Here is a 17,599-nt window from a genome sequence, read left to right as displayed (position 1 = left end):
CCCAGATAGTCACGCAGTGTGAAAACAACGGTGATCCGACGAGTTTGAACCTTATGCCGAGTTCACACTGCACGATTTTAGCTCGATTTTTCACTCGCCGACAGGTTTTGCGAAATCGCTGACAAATGCCCGACATCGGAGGCAAATCGGTGCTCGTTCACGCGAGTGACAATCACGCAGTGTGAATTATCAAAGACGCGATCTGAGGGAATCGCCGACACGTCGCAGACGCCCGCAAAATTTTTGGCATGCTAAATATCTGGAGCTGTCGGCGATTCACAATCACGCTGTGTGAAATGAGTTCTGACTGAAAAGCACATCGGCGATGACCTACAGCCAATGAGAGACCAAGATACAGGGCAGAGGGAAGTTCGGGGAGGAGTTATAGACCAGAATATCAGTATTTTAATAGATATATGAACAATTATATCAAACAGACACAAGCAGAAACATTTGCTTGACCAGCCACAACATCAGCATAACAGTTACTGCAAAATTATTTACCTCCAACTCTCTTTGCAGAACACCCAATCCCTGTTCCCTGCATCTCCCTCCTGCGTAATCTGTTTTTCTTTTTCTCCTTGTAGCTGGAAATCAGCTCACAGACAATTTGCGGACTATATACAGTATATATTTTTTTAATAATTACAGTCTTGCTCGCGAGAACTCCGGTCTGACGCACGCAGGTTCTAGCGTTATTTCCTTATCATTTCTCGCGTGTGTTTTGTTGTGAAACGTAGTTTGCGGACCAGACAGAGCTGTCGGCGATTCTTCCTATTGTGAAGTCATGCAATGTGAAACCTCCTGTCGCCAATCCATCGTGCAATGTGAACACAGCAGCAACTGAATGCTACCCCAGATAGTGACGCAGTGTGAAAACAACGGCGATCCGACGAGTTTTAAAATCATGCAGTGTGAACTCGGCATAACACGTCTACTAGTGCGCTCAAAATATGATCTTTCGCGCGCAGAATTGTAGCAGAGATGTTTGACGAGGGAGTCGAGCTAAACTTATCACCGTATCGATCCGCAGATGGCTTGTCAAGCATGAGATGTATGTCTCGGTGACGAAAGACTGAAAGTTGGTTTTGTAACATCAGCAGGGAGATGAAATAGATTATTTAGACTATTGATCCGGTATTTAACAATAGGAATGGTCTTTGTATGAGGGACGGGTGAAGGAGTGTTTTGCGAGAGGGCTGGTGGGTGAGCTCCAGGCGCTGATGTACTGGCTCATTAGATGGAATGGACGGTAATGTCTTTTGTGGCAGTCTTTCATCCTTATCCGGGATTTATAACATGCTGAATTATGGGTCTAGCTCTGCCTGTTGCCGCCCCAATTCATCAAGCTGTCGGAGGTGGAAGCGTGAACTGCGTTCTTCCCTTTCCTCCACTCACAGAACTCAAGTACTCCATTTATCCACCCTGTTTGCGTGGACCTGACACCGGTGGACAGCCCTGCCTATCCGCATCTGGCCGAGCGATGGAAATGAAATGATATTAACAAGATATAAGAAGAGGCGGAGTCTGGTGATAAATGACAGGCCTTCGGCTGCTAGTCAAACACAGCCGGCTGGAGTCAGACGATGGTCCGTTGGTAAATTGTTAAGACGCTCAGCAGTTGTTTAGCATTTATGTGAACTAAAGGATACTCAGACCTTTTTACTCGGTATGTCTTTAGTCTCCTAAAAATGAAAGTTTTCCATTGGTTCCCAACACAGTACCAAAACTGGAATACAAAAATACTATTAAAGTCTTTTAAAATTTATTCATATTTAATTCAGTTTCATTTTATCTCTATAGACAACCTTGATGTTAACAACTACAGATATTGTTTTAAAAAAAGTATCTTATGCTCACCAAAGGCTGCATTTATTTTGTCAAAAATACAGCAGAAACAGTAAAACTGTGAAATATTATTACAATTTAAATGAAATTTAAATGATTTTTTTTTTAAATGTCATTTGTTCCTGTGATGGCAAAGCTGAATTTTAAGAAGCCATTTATCTTGTCTTTAGTGTCACATGATATAATGCATCCTTGCTGAATAAAAATATTAATTTCCTCCAAAAAAAAAAACCTTACTGACCCTAAACTTCTGATCAGTAGTGTATATTTTCTCCTGACTTTTAAAAGTATATTCATCCTAATTATGCTTTATATTATATAGCAGCTTGCATTTTACTATTTGCTTTTAGCAATGTTTTTACCTTGACTCCAGAAGACCAGACCTGCGACAGATCTTTTTGTTGCGACCCACCAGATCCACTGCTGTTGAGTGTGCACAGTGGTTTGTGGTTTAGACAGAGAAACCATACGAACAAGTGTTTAATCGGATTTTTGACTGAGAGTAATTTATCAACAGAGCTATTGAGATTCTGCCGTTCTGGAGTTTTGTTTCAGTGAGCTGTGATGGACAGATTGTGATGCTGGGTAGAGAAGAGCCAGAGATATTCATGACGAGTCTTCTTTTAACAAGAGGTTCTAGATTCATTCACAGCAAACATTGTTTGCCTGGACATTCAGGTACTGTTCCACAAGAGCTGAGATTGGATGTCATTTTTCTTGCATCACAAAAGCACTGACAGTTTTACACAAACAAAAATAAACCGTCTTCTGAGGAGATGACTGAAAAGCACTGTCTATTACATTCTCTTAATCTCGCATTGAAAGGGTGGAGAGGGACGAGTGCTTTAGTGTAATCCAGGACACGCTTGTATTGGATAACACATGCCCACACATAAAGCACACATACATGCAGATGGGAGAAAAAAAAGCATTTTCATGTCTAGTTTCAACTTGTGCCCACTTTCAAAATCCTCCAACCTTTGCTTCTAAGAGGGTTAACTTAGATATTTTGTAGACTGTGCCAGCTTTATTGTCTAGTTTATATATATTGATGTTCACTTTATTTTGGTATGTTTGAAATAGCCATTACAATGCAATGAAATATCCAGGTGCTTAGATCCAGGTCATTTCACAGTGACACCTGAATTCAAATCATTGATGATTCTGATAGCTTTGAAGGGTTCTATCTTTATTAATATAATAAATAATATAATATAATATAAAAAAAAATTAACACCCTGGGAAAATGTGTTTCTCTTGCTGTTTTAACTCTGATTCTTGAAGAATGAAAATGGAGGTGGTGAGAGAGAGGATGCTATAGCAGATTTTCCTGTTTCAACAGAAGTTTACACCCACACTATAAAAAAGGATTGTGATTTTAACAGTAAAAGACTGTAAAAATGCTACAGTAAAAACCTGTTAACTGGTTAACAGTAAGTTTCCATACTATATTCGGTGAATAAATGTAATTACATTTAATGTAATTTTACAGTAAAATACTGTTAAAAATACGGTTTTTGGAAGTGAAAAAGAATGTGTCACCATGATGGGGTTTAGTGTTTGTGTGAATGACACTGTGCACCTTCTATATATAAATATTGCCCTCCTCAGCTCATAGTAAAGCTGTTTGTGATGAGCTTTGGTTCATCATGTGACTTTCTCATCACCACCTGTTTTTGGTGGTTATCAGTGCATTACAATGGTTCAAAACATATATTAGTACTTCAATATGTTGGTTTATTAACATTACATCAGTTAATGAAATACGGTATTTTATTGTGAATTTAAGTTAAGTCTGTAAAACCTAAAATGTTGCTACCATATTTTTTACGGTGAAGTTCTGGCAACCACAGCTGCCGGTATTTTACCGTAAAAGTCACAGATTTTTTTTTACAGTGCATCCTTCCTTGCCCTTTTTTTGAGACAGGTGATCAATTTGAAGTTGATTTTAACAGATTTGGCTGAAGCAGTTGTTATTGTTTGATCTGAAGGTGAAATCAACTGACAGCAAGGGATGCTGGACAGAGAGAGTGTGTGTGTGTTTTGGACAGAGTGGCTCACAGGCACCAGGGCCTTTACTGATCATTAGCAGATGTTAATTAGCTTGATAATTAGCCCATCACTGGACCTGCAGGAGTTTGATGAGTTTCCTGCCAGGGTGAGACTGACCCTCTCGTGGCTTTGGTCTTCTCTGCTCCTTTACACTTTTTGTCCTTCTCTCACAGACCCCTGGGAATGTTTTTAATATTATTGAGCTTATAGCCATTGCTTACATTTCATGAATGCCAAATACTCTTCCTCTGAGTGTTGTATAACAAACTGGAAAGCCATTTCCACATCTTCATCTGTCTGATTAGAAAAGAAAACATTAGCCTGCCAGATATCAGTGAAAAATCTGTACTGAGTACAGAAAAATTACCAGCAAATTTCTGCCAGGAGATTATCTGTTGAGTTTACGGACATTTCCTTTGACTGTAAAACACAACACAATGCAACTGCATGATTCAAAATACAGGGAAAACATATTAATCATTCATAATAATAGAGTACGTTGGGCCCTATTTTTATAGACTTTTTAAAAAAGTTTAACACATTCCATCACTAATGCAACAACCATCAAGATCCGGTTGTTGAAAAAAAATAATAGATGGAAAAATACAAAACAAGCACTGGCAAAACATGTACTATAATATCATGGGGTGTGTCTCAATCAGCTCCCTTGCTCCCGAGCTCATAATTCAGTATATCGTGTACACGAATTCGGTCACTGGTAAGTTCCCTGGCTCACTACACATTGGGACAGTGATTACTCAATTTCCGGTGACATGATTACGTACAGCATCAACGGACAACATTGTAGAACGTCATTGCTGGAATTAATCAACAACAGGCAGGACCAGTCTCTTTCTGAGATAATTTTTATTCTCTTTAAACACATCGTTCTGTTACATGTTCTTACAACATTTTGGCCGAATATTAATCATAAATGATAACTAGATGTGTTCATTACCTGTCTAGCGATGTGTGTTTATGCTGAAATTTTATGCAGATTATACAGGAGGGAGATGCAAGGAACAGGGATTGGGTGTTCTGCAAATAATAAAAATGGTTTGTCCAATGCTCCCTAGTTTTCAAGGAGCGAACGTTATCATATAATATAAAATGTTTATGTTCCTTGTTAATGTCTAAAAGTGTGTGATTATGTGTTTATGTGTTTAAATTAGGGACGTAACGATTAACCGCAAGAAACGTACAGTATTTTGTCCAAGCAATAATAAAAGGACAAATTTAATTTATAATTTGTCTTAAATCTCATTTTGTAAAAAAAAAAATCATGAATCGAATCGAATCGTGAAATCAAAATCATGAATCGAATCGTGAGTTGAGTGAATCGTTACATCCCTAGTTTAAATGTATTCATATGTCTGATATTAATAAGTTATGGACATATGGAATAAGTTATATTAGCAACTAACATAGTTCCAATAAATGATCTTTTTGGATTGGAAGTTTTGAAAGTTGCAGTATGTTTTCATAGTACACTGACTTATATGTCAGTCCAGAAAATTTTGATTCCCCAAGATATGACATTTTCAATATCTAGCTACAATTTTAAGGGGTCACCCCTCCCAGGGATTGAACCTATCACTGTATTGCTAGCAGCCCAGATTCTGAATCTTCTGGCTTACCACAACTGTCTCATGCTCTTATGGTTCTTGCAAGGACTGTTTCTTGGAAAAACTTGGGAGTTTGTTGAATTATGAAGCAATTGCTAAATTATCACATTCTATAATATTGTAAAGCTGTGTATTATTAATCCAGTAGTACAAGTTTACCTTATGTGCACACAAACAAATCATCTAAAAGTAGTTTGTCTTGATTAAAGCAGCTGCCTCCTCCTGTCTTGTTGTCCATAAGTGATCTGTTATGTGAGAGGAAGCAGTGCGGTACAGTGTTGTGGGTTGGTGGAGGAGAGGCGGCTGGTATTTGAGTGTTGTAATCCGTGTGGGGAGGGTCGGGGTCTGTGCCTGACAGCTGGGGATTCTGCTGCTGATTTACTTTAGATTAGTTTGGAGGTCAGCCAGCCCTGTTCAATCACAGCATAATGCTTTTTCATTGTAAGAGAGCTGCCCCTCGCTGCCCCGTACACACCACTTCTACTTCTGTTTTAACACCACTCCTACAGTATGATCACTGGAGACTTTCTGTCTTCCCCGTAATCATTGTGCATGTGTTTGGGTTTGTTTGTTTGTTTTTCACATTAAAATGAAGTATAATTAGCCAGGTGTATATTACAAATAATGTATAATTTGCCAGGTGTATAGAGCTAGGTCAGAAATTAACCAGGGCCTTGAGTAAAAAATGCCACCAACAGAGACAAAAAAGTGCCCCAGTGCAAATATATGGTAAAAATACCCCGCTGCAAATTCCTTGGTTTTCTGTCTTTGTCTGTTGTTAGATTATAATATTTTTAATTTATGAATTTACTGTGGTGCATCTGCAGACTGTACATACCCATAGATGTCAGATATTTGTATTTGCTGTTTCAGATGAATTGTTATTATTAACTAAAACTAAAAATGTATTTTGAAATACAATAAAATATAATTATTACATGTAAAACTTAAACTTAAAAAACTTAAATGAAAATTAGAAATGCTGCCTTGGCAGTTAACTGAAATAATTTAAAGTACTAAAACTACTAAAACTGAAGTACTTATAGTACTAAAACTAAAATTAAATTAAAGCTATATATATATACTTTATATACATGTATATAAACTTAACATATTAACATAATTAAAACTTAACACATAACAAAATGAATAAAACTAAAATTAAAATGAGAACAGAAAATCTAATTAAATGGCAAAATAATTTAAAATAATTCAAAATATGAATTAATACTCTAATAGTAAACTGAAAAAATAGTGTAAGATTTACTTGAAAAAAGCTAAAAATGTTACCTTTAATTCAATGTTACTTATGATTTCTGTGTAATTATTTGTGAAATGTACTAGCATTTTCTGAGTGAAATTCAGAAAAGCAGAAGCTTTTTTTCAGTGTGTATAAATAATATTAAATTCTCACTGTTTAGGGGTGTGTGTTTTTGAATGTGTAGCTATTATAAAGTATTTTAATGAAGACAAACAAATAAAATAAAATTAAGCTTTAAAAACACTGCATGCATATGAAGGTAAAAATGCACTTGAAAATCAATTCCAGTGGGCAAATATTGCTCTTTGTTGAAAGAGTTCATTTCTGACACTGATACAGAGTGATGATAGGTCTCGATGAAGAAGACTGAGTGTGTGAATCGCATGAGATGAGAGATTTATTTCCCTCGTTCTGTCACAGTTGTCATAGATGAGAACATGTAGGCTGCTTCTTACTGTGTGTGAATGTTACCTGTTACTTTTCAAAAATATTTATGGTAATAAAGTTTTGGAAAAGTACTATTGATTTGTTTAGTTTATGACTGCAGTACATCCAAAGCATGTTAATTTTGATTTAAAGTTTAGAATGATTAAATAAGTTAGTTGAGTGACAGAAAGTGAAAGAAGAAAGAAAAAGAAACGGAAACAAGGACAGGAGTTATGGTAGCAGGTGGCACATTTGAACATTTCGTTTTCCAACTATAACCACAGAGCGTGTTTGTCTGGCAAGGACATCAGCAGCAGAAGGCTGCGTGTGTGCGTAAGCTTACGTGTGTGTATATGTTTGCGTGTTAAATGCGTGCGTGTGTGTTTGCGCTGTGTAAGATCACTTGTTTGGCCTTGCATCCGCAGGATCAATGGTAGTTTTCACTGAGTAAAGTTATGCAGCGCGCTGGGGAATTTTTTAGCATATCCCCAATGGTGCTGGGCGGCTGCCTGGATAAATATAGACGTGTTGATGTGTGTCTCTCCCTCTCCCTCGCTCACTCTTGCACTCAACCTCCCAAGCTTTTAATCAAAAGCAATCTGGAGGAGGGAAGTGGGAAAAAAAGGAGAAAAAATTTGGAATGTGCCAATATCTTTTGTGTTCCTCGCTCCTGATCCTCTTGCTAAAGCAATCAGCAGGCAGGCTTTCTGTGTGTGTGGAGGAGGGTGATGGATAGCGCTGCTAATGTTTGCGTGTAGCTCGGCCCGACCCGCCATGCTTTTTCCCCACAGTTCCTGCGAATCTTCCCACAGTGACCATGGTCAATGCCTTTGCTCTGTGGGCATGTGATTACATCCCACGGACCTCGCAGTTTCAAGTCTCAACCTCTTGTTTCAACAACACCCACCTTCTGTCAGCTAACATTACTACCTTATATTCATTGTTTGTCTTTACATTTATCCCTGCTAGCACAACAGTTTCCTTTCTGTCTCATTTTTTTCAGTTCACACCTCCTCCTGCCTACATTATCCCTTATAGCGGGCTGCCGTTTTGTCTGTCAGACCTGAGTCACGTATCGCAGGGTTTCAGTGCCTCTGCCAGATTAGCTCTTTTTTTGACGCCTCAGCTTTTATTTTTGGTCACCACATGATGAAGAACCCTTTCATCTGTAGCCTTGTAGTCAGGGAAGACATGTTTTACGTGAACTTATGGTATCACATGTGCAGTATTTTATATATACATGCAAACTTTTTGTCCTATCTATTAGTTTTTTTTTTTTTTTTTTCCTTTATCATGGACACAACTTGTCCCTTTTCATTGACTTAGAATCATGAAATGCATGAAATGTGCCATCCTTATTTCATCTGCCTTTTTTCTTCTTGTTAGATTTGAAATGTTACATATTGGAAGTGTGTAATTTTTTTCTGTGTCAAAACACTTTCTCATATCCCAGTTTAGTAGAAATGTAAACCTAAGTAAGGCAGTTTTGGATTCATTATTTTTGTAATTCTGTTTAAATTTACATTAATTACACACTTCACTTTCACAAGATTAGTGAAAATTTAAATTTGAAATATGGTATTTCTTCTACCCCAGGTAATGTGGGTATGTAACCAGTGCCGAAGGCAACAGGATATGCTCACTAAATCAGGAGAGTGGTTTCCCAGCCAAGGGCCCAAGCCTGGAGAGCTGGGTTCAGCAGTGAGTGAACTGACCATGTGTGGAGATCCCATTGGGGAGAAGAAGGTGTGCTCTAGGTCTCAGAACCCTCTCGACTCCTCAGTTTCCACTGCCCATGACTCCCAGTCACCTGCCCCAACCGACCCCAGAAAAGGCCCCTCCACAGGGCCAGCCGACACGCCGTCATCACGCTCATGCAGTGAGCCTCCACAAGGAAGGTACACTTAAGCCTCTCTCTCTCTCTCAATACAAAATCTAGAATGTTCTAGTAAAGCAACCTTTTTTCCATAATAATTTTTAAAGGTTATAGCATACAAAAATTAGCTTAAAAGTCTCCATGAAGTCAGAACTGACAATTTTTATTCGTTTATGGAATATTGCTGTGTTTATTATAAATTATTCATCTGTGCATGTAGTTTTTTTTAGTTCAGTTGCCCTTGTAATCTTTAATCAAAAACATTGACATCCCTCCCCCTCGCAACAACATCTCTTCTCTGATGATGTGTTCAACAGTGCGTGGACAGTACAATAATGCCTCCAGCAACCTGCCACTCAAATGAGATCACAGCAATTAGCAGACAACAACAACCCAACGATCCAATCAATTCCTGATGGACAAAATCAAGTCCCACCCTACATTTTTTTCTTGTTTGAGTAGCTGTTTCACTCTGATAAAATAGGGAAGATAATCGCAACTTTCTTTTCATGCCAACTTGAATAATTCTAAATGGTTTATTTTTTGCCGTTAAGATATATTGTTGTATTCACATTTAAGTCAATTGCCTAATAGCTTTGGATGACACATTTTATTTGTATATAGTACACTCTTAAAAATAAAGGTTTCAAACTGTGGCTTTCTCAGCAATGTCATAGAAGAACCATTTTTGGTTCCCCAAAGAACCTTTCAGTGACCAATTCTTAAAAGGACCATTATTTTCCTTAGTGTGAAGAACATTAAAATAATCTAAAGAATCGTTTTCCACTAAAAAGAACCTTGTAAGGTTCCATGGATGCCAATGAAGAACCTTAGATTGTATTATAATATGTATTATATAATTTACATGTCTAAACAGCCAAATATGTTAGAAGAGATGCCGTGCTGGTTTGTTGGTCTTGGTTTGTCTTAGCCTTGTTAGGCATGTCTTTTGGCTGATTTCAGATACAGTTTGGGCACTCTTTAGCTGGCCAACTAAACCAGCTAAACACCAGTTTAGCCAGGCAGGGACCCCAGCTAGACGGACTGAAGACCAGTTTGGCCAGGCTTGAGTACCAGATTAAACCAGCTCAGACCTGCAGACCAGCTCAGCCGAGTCTTTTCATGACAAACAAGGAGCATCAGGACATTGTGTCGCTCATTTGGTTTCTATTTGATGCATTGTGATGTCTCATTAAAACAACATCCAGTCCTTTTCAATATGGACAGACAATCTAGACAAACAAGGTGTAAGACTGTACGCAAGAATGTCTCTTTTTGATGCTGTGTGATTATTTGACCTCTAGAAAGAAGCCACCAGCAGCCTCTGATCAGAATGGCAAGCTAGGGCCAAGAGGTGAGAGGCGGCGAGGCCTATCCAAAATCCACTCCGAAGAGCGAGATACCGGAGAAAATCGGAGAGAAAGTCGAAGACTGATGAAGACTCGCTCTCAAGAGCACGACAGTCCTGAGACCAGGAGGACTGAGGGGGAGCAGAAACCACCCAGGGAACAGTGCAGGACTAACCCAAATACTCCACATCATCTGGCCAAACTCCAGCCGGCAGAGCCTGATGGACGTATGCACCCTAAGGCGAGGGAAGCGGGGGAGATAGTGCAGGACAACAGATGTGCACGGAGATGGGCAGATGGGCGGCAGGCCTCGTTGGAGGGCCAGCAGCAGGCCTACGCCCCAGAAAGGACCGCGGGGGGTAAAGGTTTGCAGGGTGCGCCTATTGTGCAGGGTCCTCCTCCTAAAACAAACCACACCCCACAGCCGCCCGCTCCGGGGTTCAGGGTGGGCCCTGCCATGCCCGCAGGCCCACCTGAGCTCAGGGAGCCTCAGGAATGGGACAGGAAGTTGCAGCCGAGCCATTTGGACCCCAGCTCGGCTGCGCTGCTGCGCAAATCAACACGACAAAAAGCTGAGAGCATGCTGCGCAATGATTCGCTCAGCTCTGACCAATCGGAGTCTCTACGACCACCCCCGCCCCGCCCCTACAAGAGCAAACGGGGCGGAAACAAGAGGCAGATGTCTGTCAGCAGCTCGGAGGAAGAGGCCGGTTCGACACCAGAATACACCAGTTGTGAAGATGTGGAGATTGAGAGCGTCAGCGAGAGAGGTGGGTCAGATAGATACCTGCTTTTGTATAATTGATACATTTAATCATGGGTTTGCATAAACACAGACCTCCATGATTCAGAAAAGGAAACCATCATCAATATGAATGTAATATTTGGTTTGATTGATGAATTTAGTAATTTTTGCAACACGCAAATCGATTAGCGGTGACTATCAAGAGGTTGCATAACTTCTTTTAAATGCTGCAAGGCTTTTCATTTGCTTTGTGTGCAAATGGTTTTTCAACAATTTTCAACATTGTTTTCAACAATGATCGCCCATAAATGTACAGCAGGAGGTCCACTGAGAAGATATACTTTATAAAACATACTGAAAAAAAAATAATAATTTGACATTTTATATATACACAACTGTTCAAAAGTTTAGGATCAGAAATCATTTGACAATGCTGATTTGGTGCTCAATGTTGACAATAGTTGTGCGGAAATAGTTTTGCAGAAATACATTTTTTTTAAGGATTCTTTGGTAAATAGAATGTTCAAAAGAACAGCATTTATTTTAAATAGAAATCTTTTATAAATGATTTTACTGACACTTTGATCAATTTAATGCATCTTTGCTGAATAAATGTATGGTTACACTTTATTTAGATAGTCCACTTTAGACATTCTATTAACTATAAGTAACTTTGTAACTACATGTCAACTACATGTCAACTAATTATCATTAATTTGCAACTACATATCTACTAACTCTCAGAGTAGACTTAGGGTAGGTTTAGGGTTAGTAGAATGTTGACAAAGAAAGTGTTAGAAGATATTAAGCAGACAGTCTACTAATACTCTACTAACTGCTAGTTGACATGTAGTTGCAAAGTTACTTACTGTTAATAGAATGTCTAAACTGGACTATCGAAATAAAGTGTTACCAAATGTATTCATAAAAAAAAAAAAGTCTCACTGACCCCAAACTTCGGAACGGTATAGTGAATTAAAAAACATATAAAATAATGATAGATAGATAGATAGATAGATAGATTATTTATTTGTTTTATTAAGTGAAAGTGAAAATCTTGTTTTTTTTCCTTTTTTGTGTGTAAAAGGCTGAATACCTAATTTACATACTAATAAATTACATATCCAAGTATTAAAAACAGTATTTTACAGTGTATCTACAGTGGATACTTATAAAGGAGATGGTATGCGCTGAATACTTTTTCACTGGCTTTGACTGGTTGATGTTTGGGTTGTAAAGGAGAGGAGGTTATACTGGGCTGTTAGCCTGGCAAACTGACTGAACACAGACTTAAAAGGTCAGTGTATTAACACAAGCCAGGGGTGAAATGTAAACATTGTGGGGTGACTAGGAAAGACAGACTATAGGAGAAGGAATGAGAGACTTAAAATAGGAGAACAGGAGACTGAGAAGAGGTTAAGCAGAACACAAGGTTGCTCTTATCTGTGCAACATTTCATCAGGTTCAACAGAAACAACAGGTAAGAGAATCGACTCTTTCTTCTAAAGAATAGGAACTGAACAATTCAAGTTGACACCTCATACTTTTGCTATTTAAAGTTAATATATTGGTTCTGTTATTAATGCCCAAAGAATGGATGTATAATTTGAACTTTAAACAAAAAAAAAAACTGTTATTTTTCAGTTGTACAGAGGTGGGTAAAAAATGTTTAACTGTGTGCAGTTTAATCTATCAGAGGTTGATATATTTGATTTCTTGATTTCTTGATTTTATTTTTTATTTTTATTTTTATTTTTCTGTTTCTACTGAAGAGCAAGCATTGTATAAGTGCCTATAGTTGAGGAAGCACCTATCTGTCACTCTTTGGTAGAATAATATAATTGTGTAACAATACATACTGAATGTTGCAACGTGAAACTATGTACTAATGAAATATTTATTTGCTAAGCACTATATTTTGGAGGTCATGTGAATGAGAAGTACAAAGCTTAGATTAAAGCCCACACAGGGGACCAATCCACCATGCAACAAGCAATATATTAAATATTTATACCCTTAGACAGCTACTTAATATTACTTCATGCAGACCTCTTCTACTTAATATTACTTCATGGCATTTGATTATGATTTATGCATGTTGCTTTTGTAAGTTGCTCATTGTTTTGTGCTGAATTAATCTATATAAATGTGTGTCTGTGTGCTAAGGTGATCTGAGTGTTTTTTTTTGTCAGCTTCATAATTCACAAGGTTAAAAAAAAAGTATCAGCAATAATAAAAGTGATGCTTCTCTTAGCAAATACAACTTACAGTATTTATTGAACATTTGTCCATATAAAAGCAACTGGCCAACTGAAAGTACATTACACTTTTAATTAGAACTGCACGATAAATCGCATGCGATTGTCATGCGCATCTCGGCAGTAAAGCCGGTTCTGTGAAATCTCCATCATCTGCTTTCAAATGGAGTGGCATTTAATACACAGAGCCGTAGTTCGCTGACAAGCTACGCAATATCACGTTCAAAATCGCAGTTGAATCGCCCTACTTTTAATTGAACATTTTAAGAGCTGACTAAAAGCACTGGCTTTGACTGGTTGATGTTTGGGTTGTAAAGGAGAGGAGGTTATACTGGGCTGTTAGCCTGGCAAACTGACTGAACACAGACTTAAAAGGTCAGTGTATTAACACAAGCCAGGGGTGAAATGTAAACATTGTGGGGTGACTAGGAAAGACAGACTATAGGAGAAGGAATGAGAGACTTAAAATAGGAGAACAGGAGACTGAGAAGAGGTTAAGCAGAACACAAGGTTGCTCTTATCTGTGCAACATTTCATCAGGTTCAACAGAAACAACAGGTAAGAGAATCGACTCTTTCTTCTAAAGAATAGGAACTGAACAATTCAAGTTGACACCTCATACTTTTGCTATTTAAAGTTAATATATTGGTTCTGTTATTAATGCCCAAAGAATGGATGTATAATTTGAACTTTAAACAAAAAAAAAAACTGTTATTTTTCAGTTGTACAGAGGTGGGTAAAAAATGTTTAACTGTGTGCAGTTTAATCTATCAGAGGTTGATATATTTGATTTCTTGATTTCTTGATTTTATTTTTTATTTTTATTTTTATTTTTCTGTTTCTACTGAAGAGCAAGCATTGTATAAGTGCCTATAGTTGAGGAAGCACCTATCTGTCACTCTTTGGTAGAATAATATAATTGTGTAACAATACATACTGAATGTTGCAACGTGAAACTATGTACTAATGAAATATTTATTTGCTAAGCACTATATTTTGGAGGTCATGTGAATGAGAAGTACAAAGCTTAGATTAAAGCCCACACAGGGGACCAATCCACCATGCAACAAGCAATATATTAAATATTTATACCCTTAGACAGCTACTTAATATTACTTCATGCAGACCTCTTCTACTTAATATTACTTCATGGCATTTGATTATGATTTATGCATGTTGCTTTTGTAAGTTGCTCATTGTTTTGTGCTGAAATTTTTTTTTTCTGGGGTGTTTTTTTTAGCTGTTAAAACTTTCAGGAGTGATAGTTGAATTTTGTTGCTTTCCAGAGTTTAACATTTTTATTTAGAGTAACGTTTTATAGGACAACCCTGCTCAGAACTGGATTAGAGCCTTCCTTAAAAATACTAACCTATGAAGATTCCCTGACATGCTTGTAAGTAAGCTATCCAGGTCTCAAGGTACACAGAGCCGTAGTTCGCTGACAAGCTACGCAATATCACGTTCAAAATCGCAGATGAATCGCCCTACTTTTAATTGAACATTTTAAGAGCTGACTAAAAGTAATTCAAATCTGTTGTCTATAGCAACAATTAATTTTTACAATCTATTTTTGTTTTTCGGATGACAATTTGAGCACTCCTCACCCATGCTCGATACCCCAAGTGCTCAAAAATAACCGGAAAACAGTCCAGAAACCCGTATGCACAAGGCACTCATCCATATAACATGCCAACAGTAAATAGAAGGCCAACGTCACAGAAAGGGCTGAGACTGTCCCTTTGTGCCTGTGTGTGTCTGTGTGGGAGTGTATATTCAGCTTTGGTGTCAGCATTGCTTCCCCTGTCTGGGGACTAAATGTAGCTCTTAAACACAAATTAACAAACACAATCCCAGTTCTCCATCTTGCTCTGCAGGTGGGTCAAAGCAGAACATATTTCAGCATGAGATCTTGGCTGCAGATGCCCTTTTGGGGCTCAGATATTCATTAAGCATAAACAGAGCAGGTTTAGAGATGGACTTTGGCTAGTGTAAGGTGGCAGCTCACATAGTCAACATATGTATAGTATAACTCTATGAACATTTGTGTGTGTGTGTGTGTGTGTGTGTTTTAGGGGACTGGGAGTGCTGTCCACTGGACCCCACTGCGTGGCATGTAAGTCTTTTCCTACTTTGTGCTATAATCATTTAAAATTCAACATGAATTGATGTTTACCGACCATTTTACTTCCAGGATGTGATATTTTTTGAGAAGAAAATGTATGGCAGAACTATCAATTGTAAATCAATTGGAACGTATTTGTTACATATGTCACTGTAGCTCAAACATCAAAGCACTAACATTGCCAAGGTCATGGGTTCAATTCCTAGGAAATGCATGAAGTTATGCATAGCATAGCATTTGTGCCTTGAGTGACAGAAGTAGAAAATTAACTTTTTGAAAAAGTATTAGAATGACTTCTTTAGAATAACATTTTCTTTTGCAATCATTTACAGTATGATCAGGAAAGTGAATTAAGCTTTGCTTAATTAAGCTTCTTAATTTTAAATTAAGAATTTAAGCTTTGTTTTTATAACTTTAAAGTGACAGAGAACACTCATGAATTATGTACAGTGTTATTTAGTATAATTAAAATAATATTATAGTTTTTTTTTTTATATTTTGAATTAGTTTTTTTTTTCCTTTTAGTTTTAGTAATTTTTTGTTGTGCTGTGCTTTTTTTTATATATATATATCTATATAGTTTTTATTAATTTTTATTTCAGATTTAGTTTGTTTAGTACATCAAGTGAAACTAAATGAACATGGTTTTTATGGGTTTAATTTTAGCTTCTGTTAACTATAATAACCCTGGTTGTGTCTGTGTGTGTGAATGCGCATGAGTGTGAAGGTGAGGTAAGGGTTAGATGTAATGGGATGGTACTTTCTCTGATGGGATTAATCTCTGCCTTGTTCTCTTTAGCATCCGGTTACATGGCAGCCCTCCAAGGAAGGTGATCATTTAATTGGCCGAATCACTTTGAGCAAGCGAACAGCCATGCCAAAAGAGGCTGGGTCTCTGCTAGGGCTAAAGGTAAGGGGAAAGCAACTCGCATAAACATACTGTATAAACACAAGTTCCTCTCCTGACTGTTATGAAGTCAACAACTACACCATGTCATTGGCCATGTACGAAAAAAGGAAAAAACAATGCACTGGATATGCACAATAGGTTTTGTGGCATTTATGAATTCTCTGTAGACTTTACCCATCTTTAAATGATTTGTACGGGTACAGGTGGTCGGGGGGAAGATTACAGAAACTGGGAGACTTGGGGCCTTCATCACCAAAGTCAAGAAAGGAAGTATAGCTGATGTGGTGGGTCATCTACGGGCCGGTGAGTCCAGAACCTCTCTCAGTTTGTAACTTAAAAACTAGGACTGTTAATTGATTAAACAGTGTAATCAAATAAATTACCTCATACACTGATTTAGCAAATTAATCATAATATGGATGCATATATTAGTGGTTCTCAACCAGGCCCAGGGCCCACTAGCAAACTTCTAAGGTGGCCTCAAGATGACTTCAAATTATTTAAAGTGAGATAAAACAAGCATTAAAATGTTAAAATCAAAGATAAAAAAAATAAAAATTGAACAGGTGTACCTAATAAAGTGGCCGGTGAGTGTATATAAATCACCCCTAAAGGGTTAGTTCACCAAAAATGAAAATTAGGCCGTGTTTTACTCACCCCCGAGGCATCCTAGGCGTATATGACTTTCTTCTTTCAGACAAATCCAGTCTGAGTTATATTAAAAATTGTCTTTGATCTGTCAAGCTGTTTAATGCCACTCAGCGGGTGTTGCATTGCTTCGGTCCAAAAGAACTTAAATAAAAATCGCCCATCCATAAAAAAAAGTGTCTCACACGGCTCCGGGGGGTGAACAAAGGCCTTCTGTAGCGAATCGATGCGTTTTTGTAAGACAAATATCCATATTCAAGTAAGTTTCCTTACTTTAGCAAAGGCAAATCAGTCTCCTCTTGGCTTATATCAAAATCCTCTGACATTCTTCTTTACAAATCCTCGTTTTGCACTTCTAATTCTTGACCGTTGTTTTGTTTTGATCTCTCCCCTGCGCTTCCGCGTGCGACACTTCTGAGCGGCGCATGTGCAAAGCTGACCTCATACGTCATGCTCCCGGAACTGCTTCTGTGTACAAC

General features: G+C 37.9%; 1 protein-coding gene across 4 annotated transcripts in view; it reads left to right on the top strand.

The window, feature by feature from the left end:
* The window catches only part of LOC107716318 (regulating synaptic membrane exocytosis protein 1-like), a 79,702-nt gene that overhangs the window by 35,269 nt on the left and 26,834 nt on the right, over positions 1–17,599 (top strand). For all 4 annotated transcript variants that reach the window (XM_016522695.1, XM_016522694.1, XM_016522696.1 and 1 more), the window contains 5 exons: positions 8,809–9,110; positions 10,393–11,207; positions 15,513–15,553; positions 16,362–16,472; positions 16,676–16,775. In XM_016522695.1, the coding sequence (XP_016378181.1) occupies positions 8,812–9,110; positions 10,393–11,207; positions 15,513–15,553; positions 16,362–16,472; positions 16,676–16,775 (1,366 nt within the window). In that variant the 5' untranslated portion in view covers positions 8,809–8,811. The remainder of the gene's footprint in view (positions 1–8,808; positions 9,111–10,392; positions 11,208–15,512; positions 15,554–16,361; positions 16,473–16,675; positions 16,776–17,599) is intronic.

Source organism: Sinocyclocheilus rhinocerous, unplaced genomic scaffold (assembly GCF_001515625.1).
Source record: "Sinocyclocheilus rhinocerous isolate Xijiao unplaced genomic scaffold, SAMN03320098_v1.1 scaffold869, whole genome shotgun sequence".
In the NCBI taxonomy this organism is placed as follows: domain Eukaryota; kingdom Metazoa; phylum Chordata; class Actinopteri; order Cypriniformes; family Cyprinidae; genus Sinocyclocheilus; species Sinocyclocheilus rhinocerous.
Note: the sequence above shows the minus strand (reverse complement) of the source record. Positions and strands in the feature narration are given on the sequence as shown.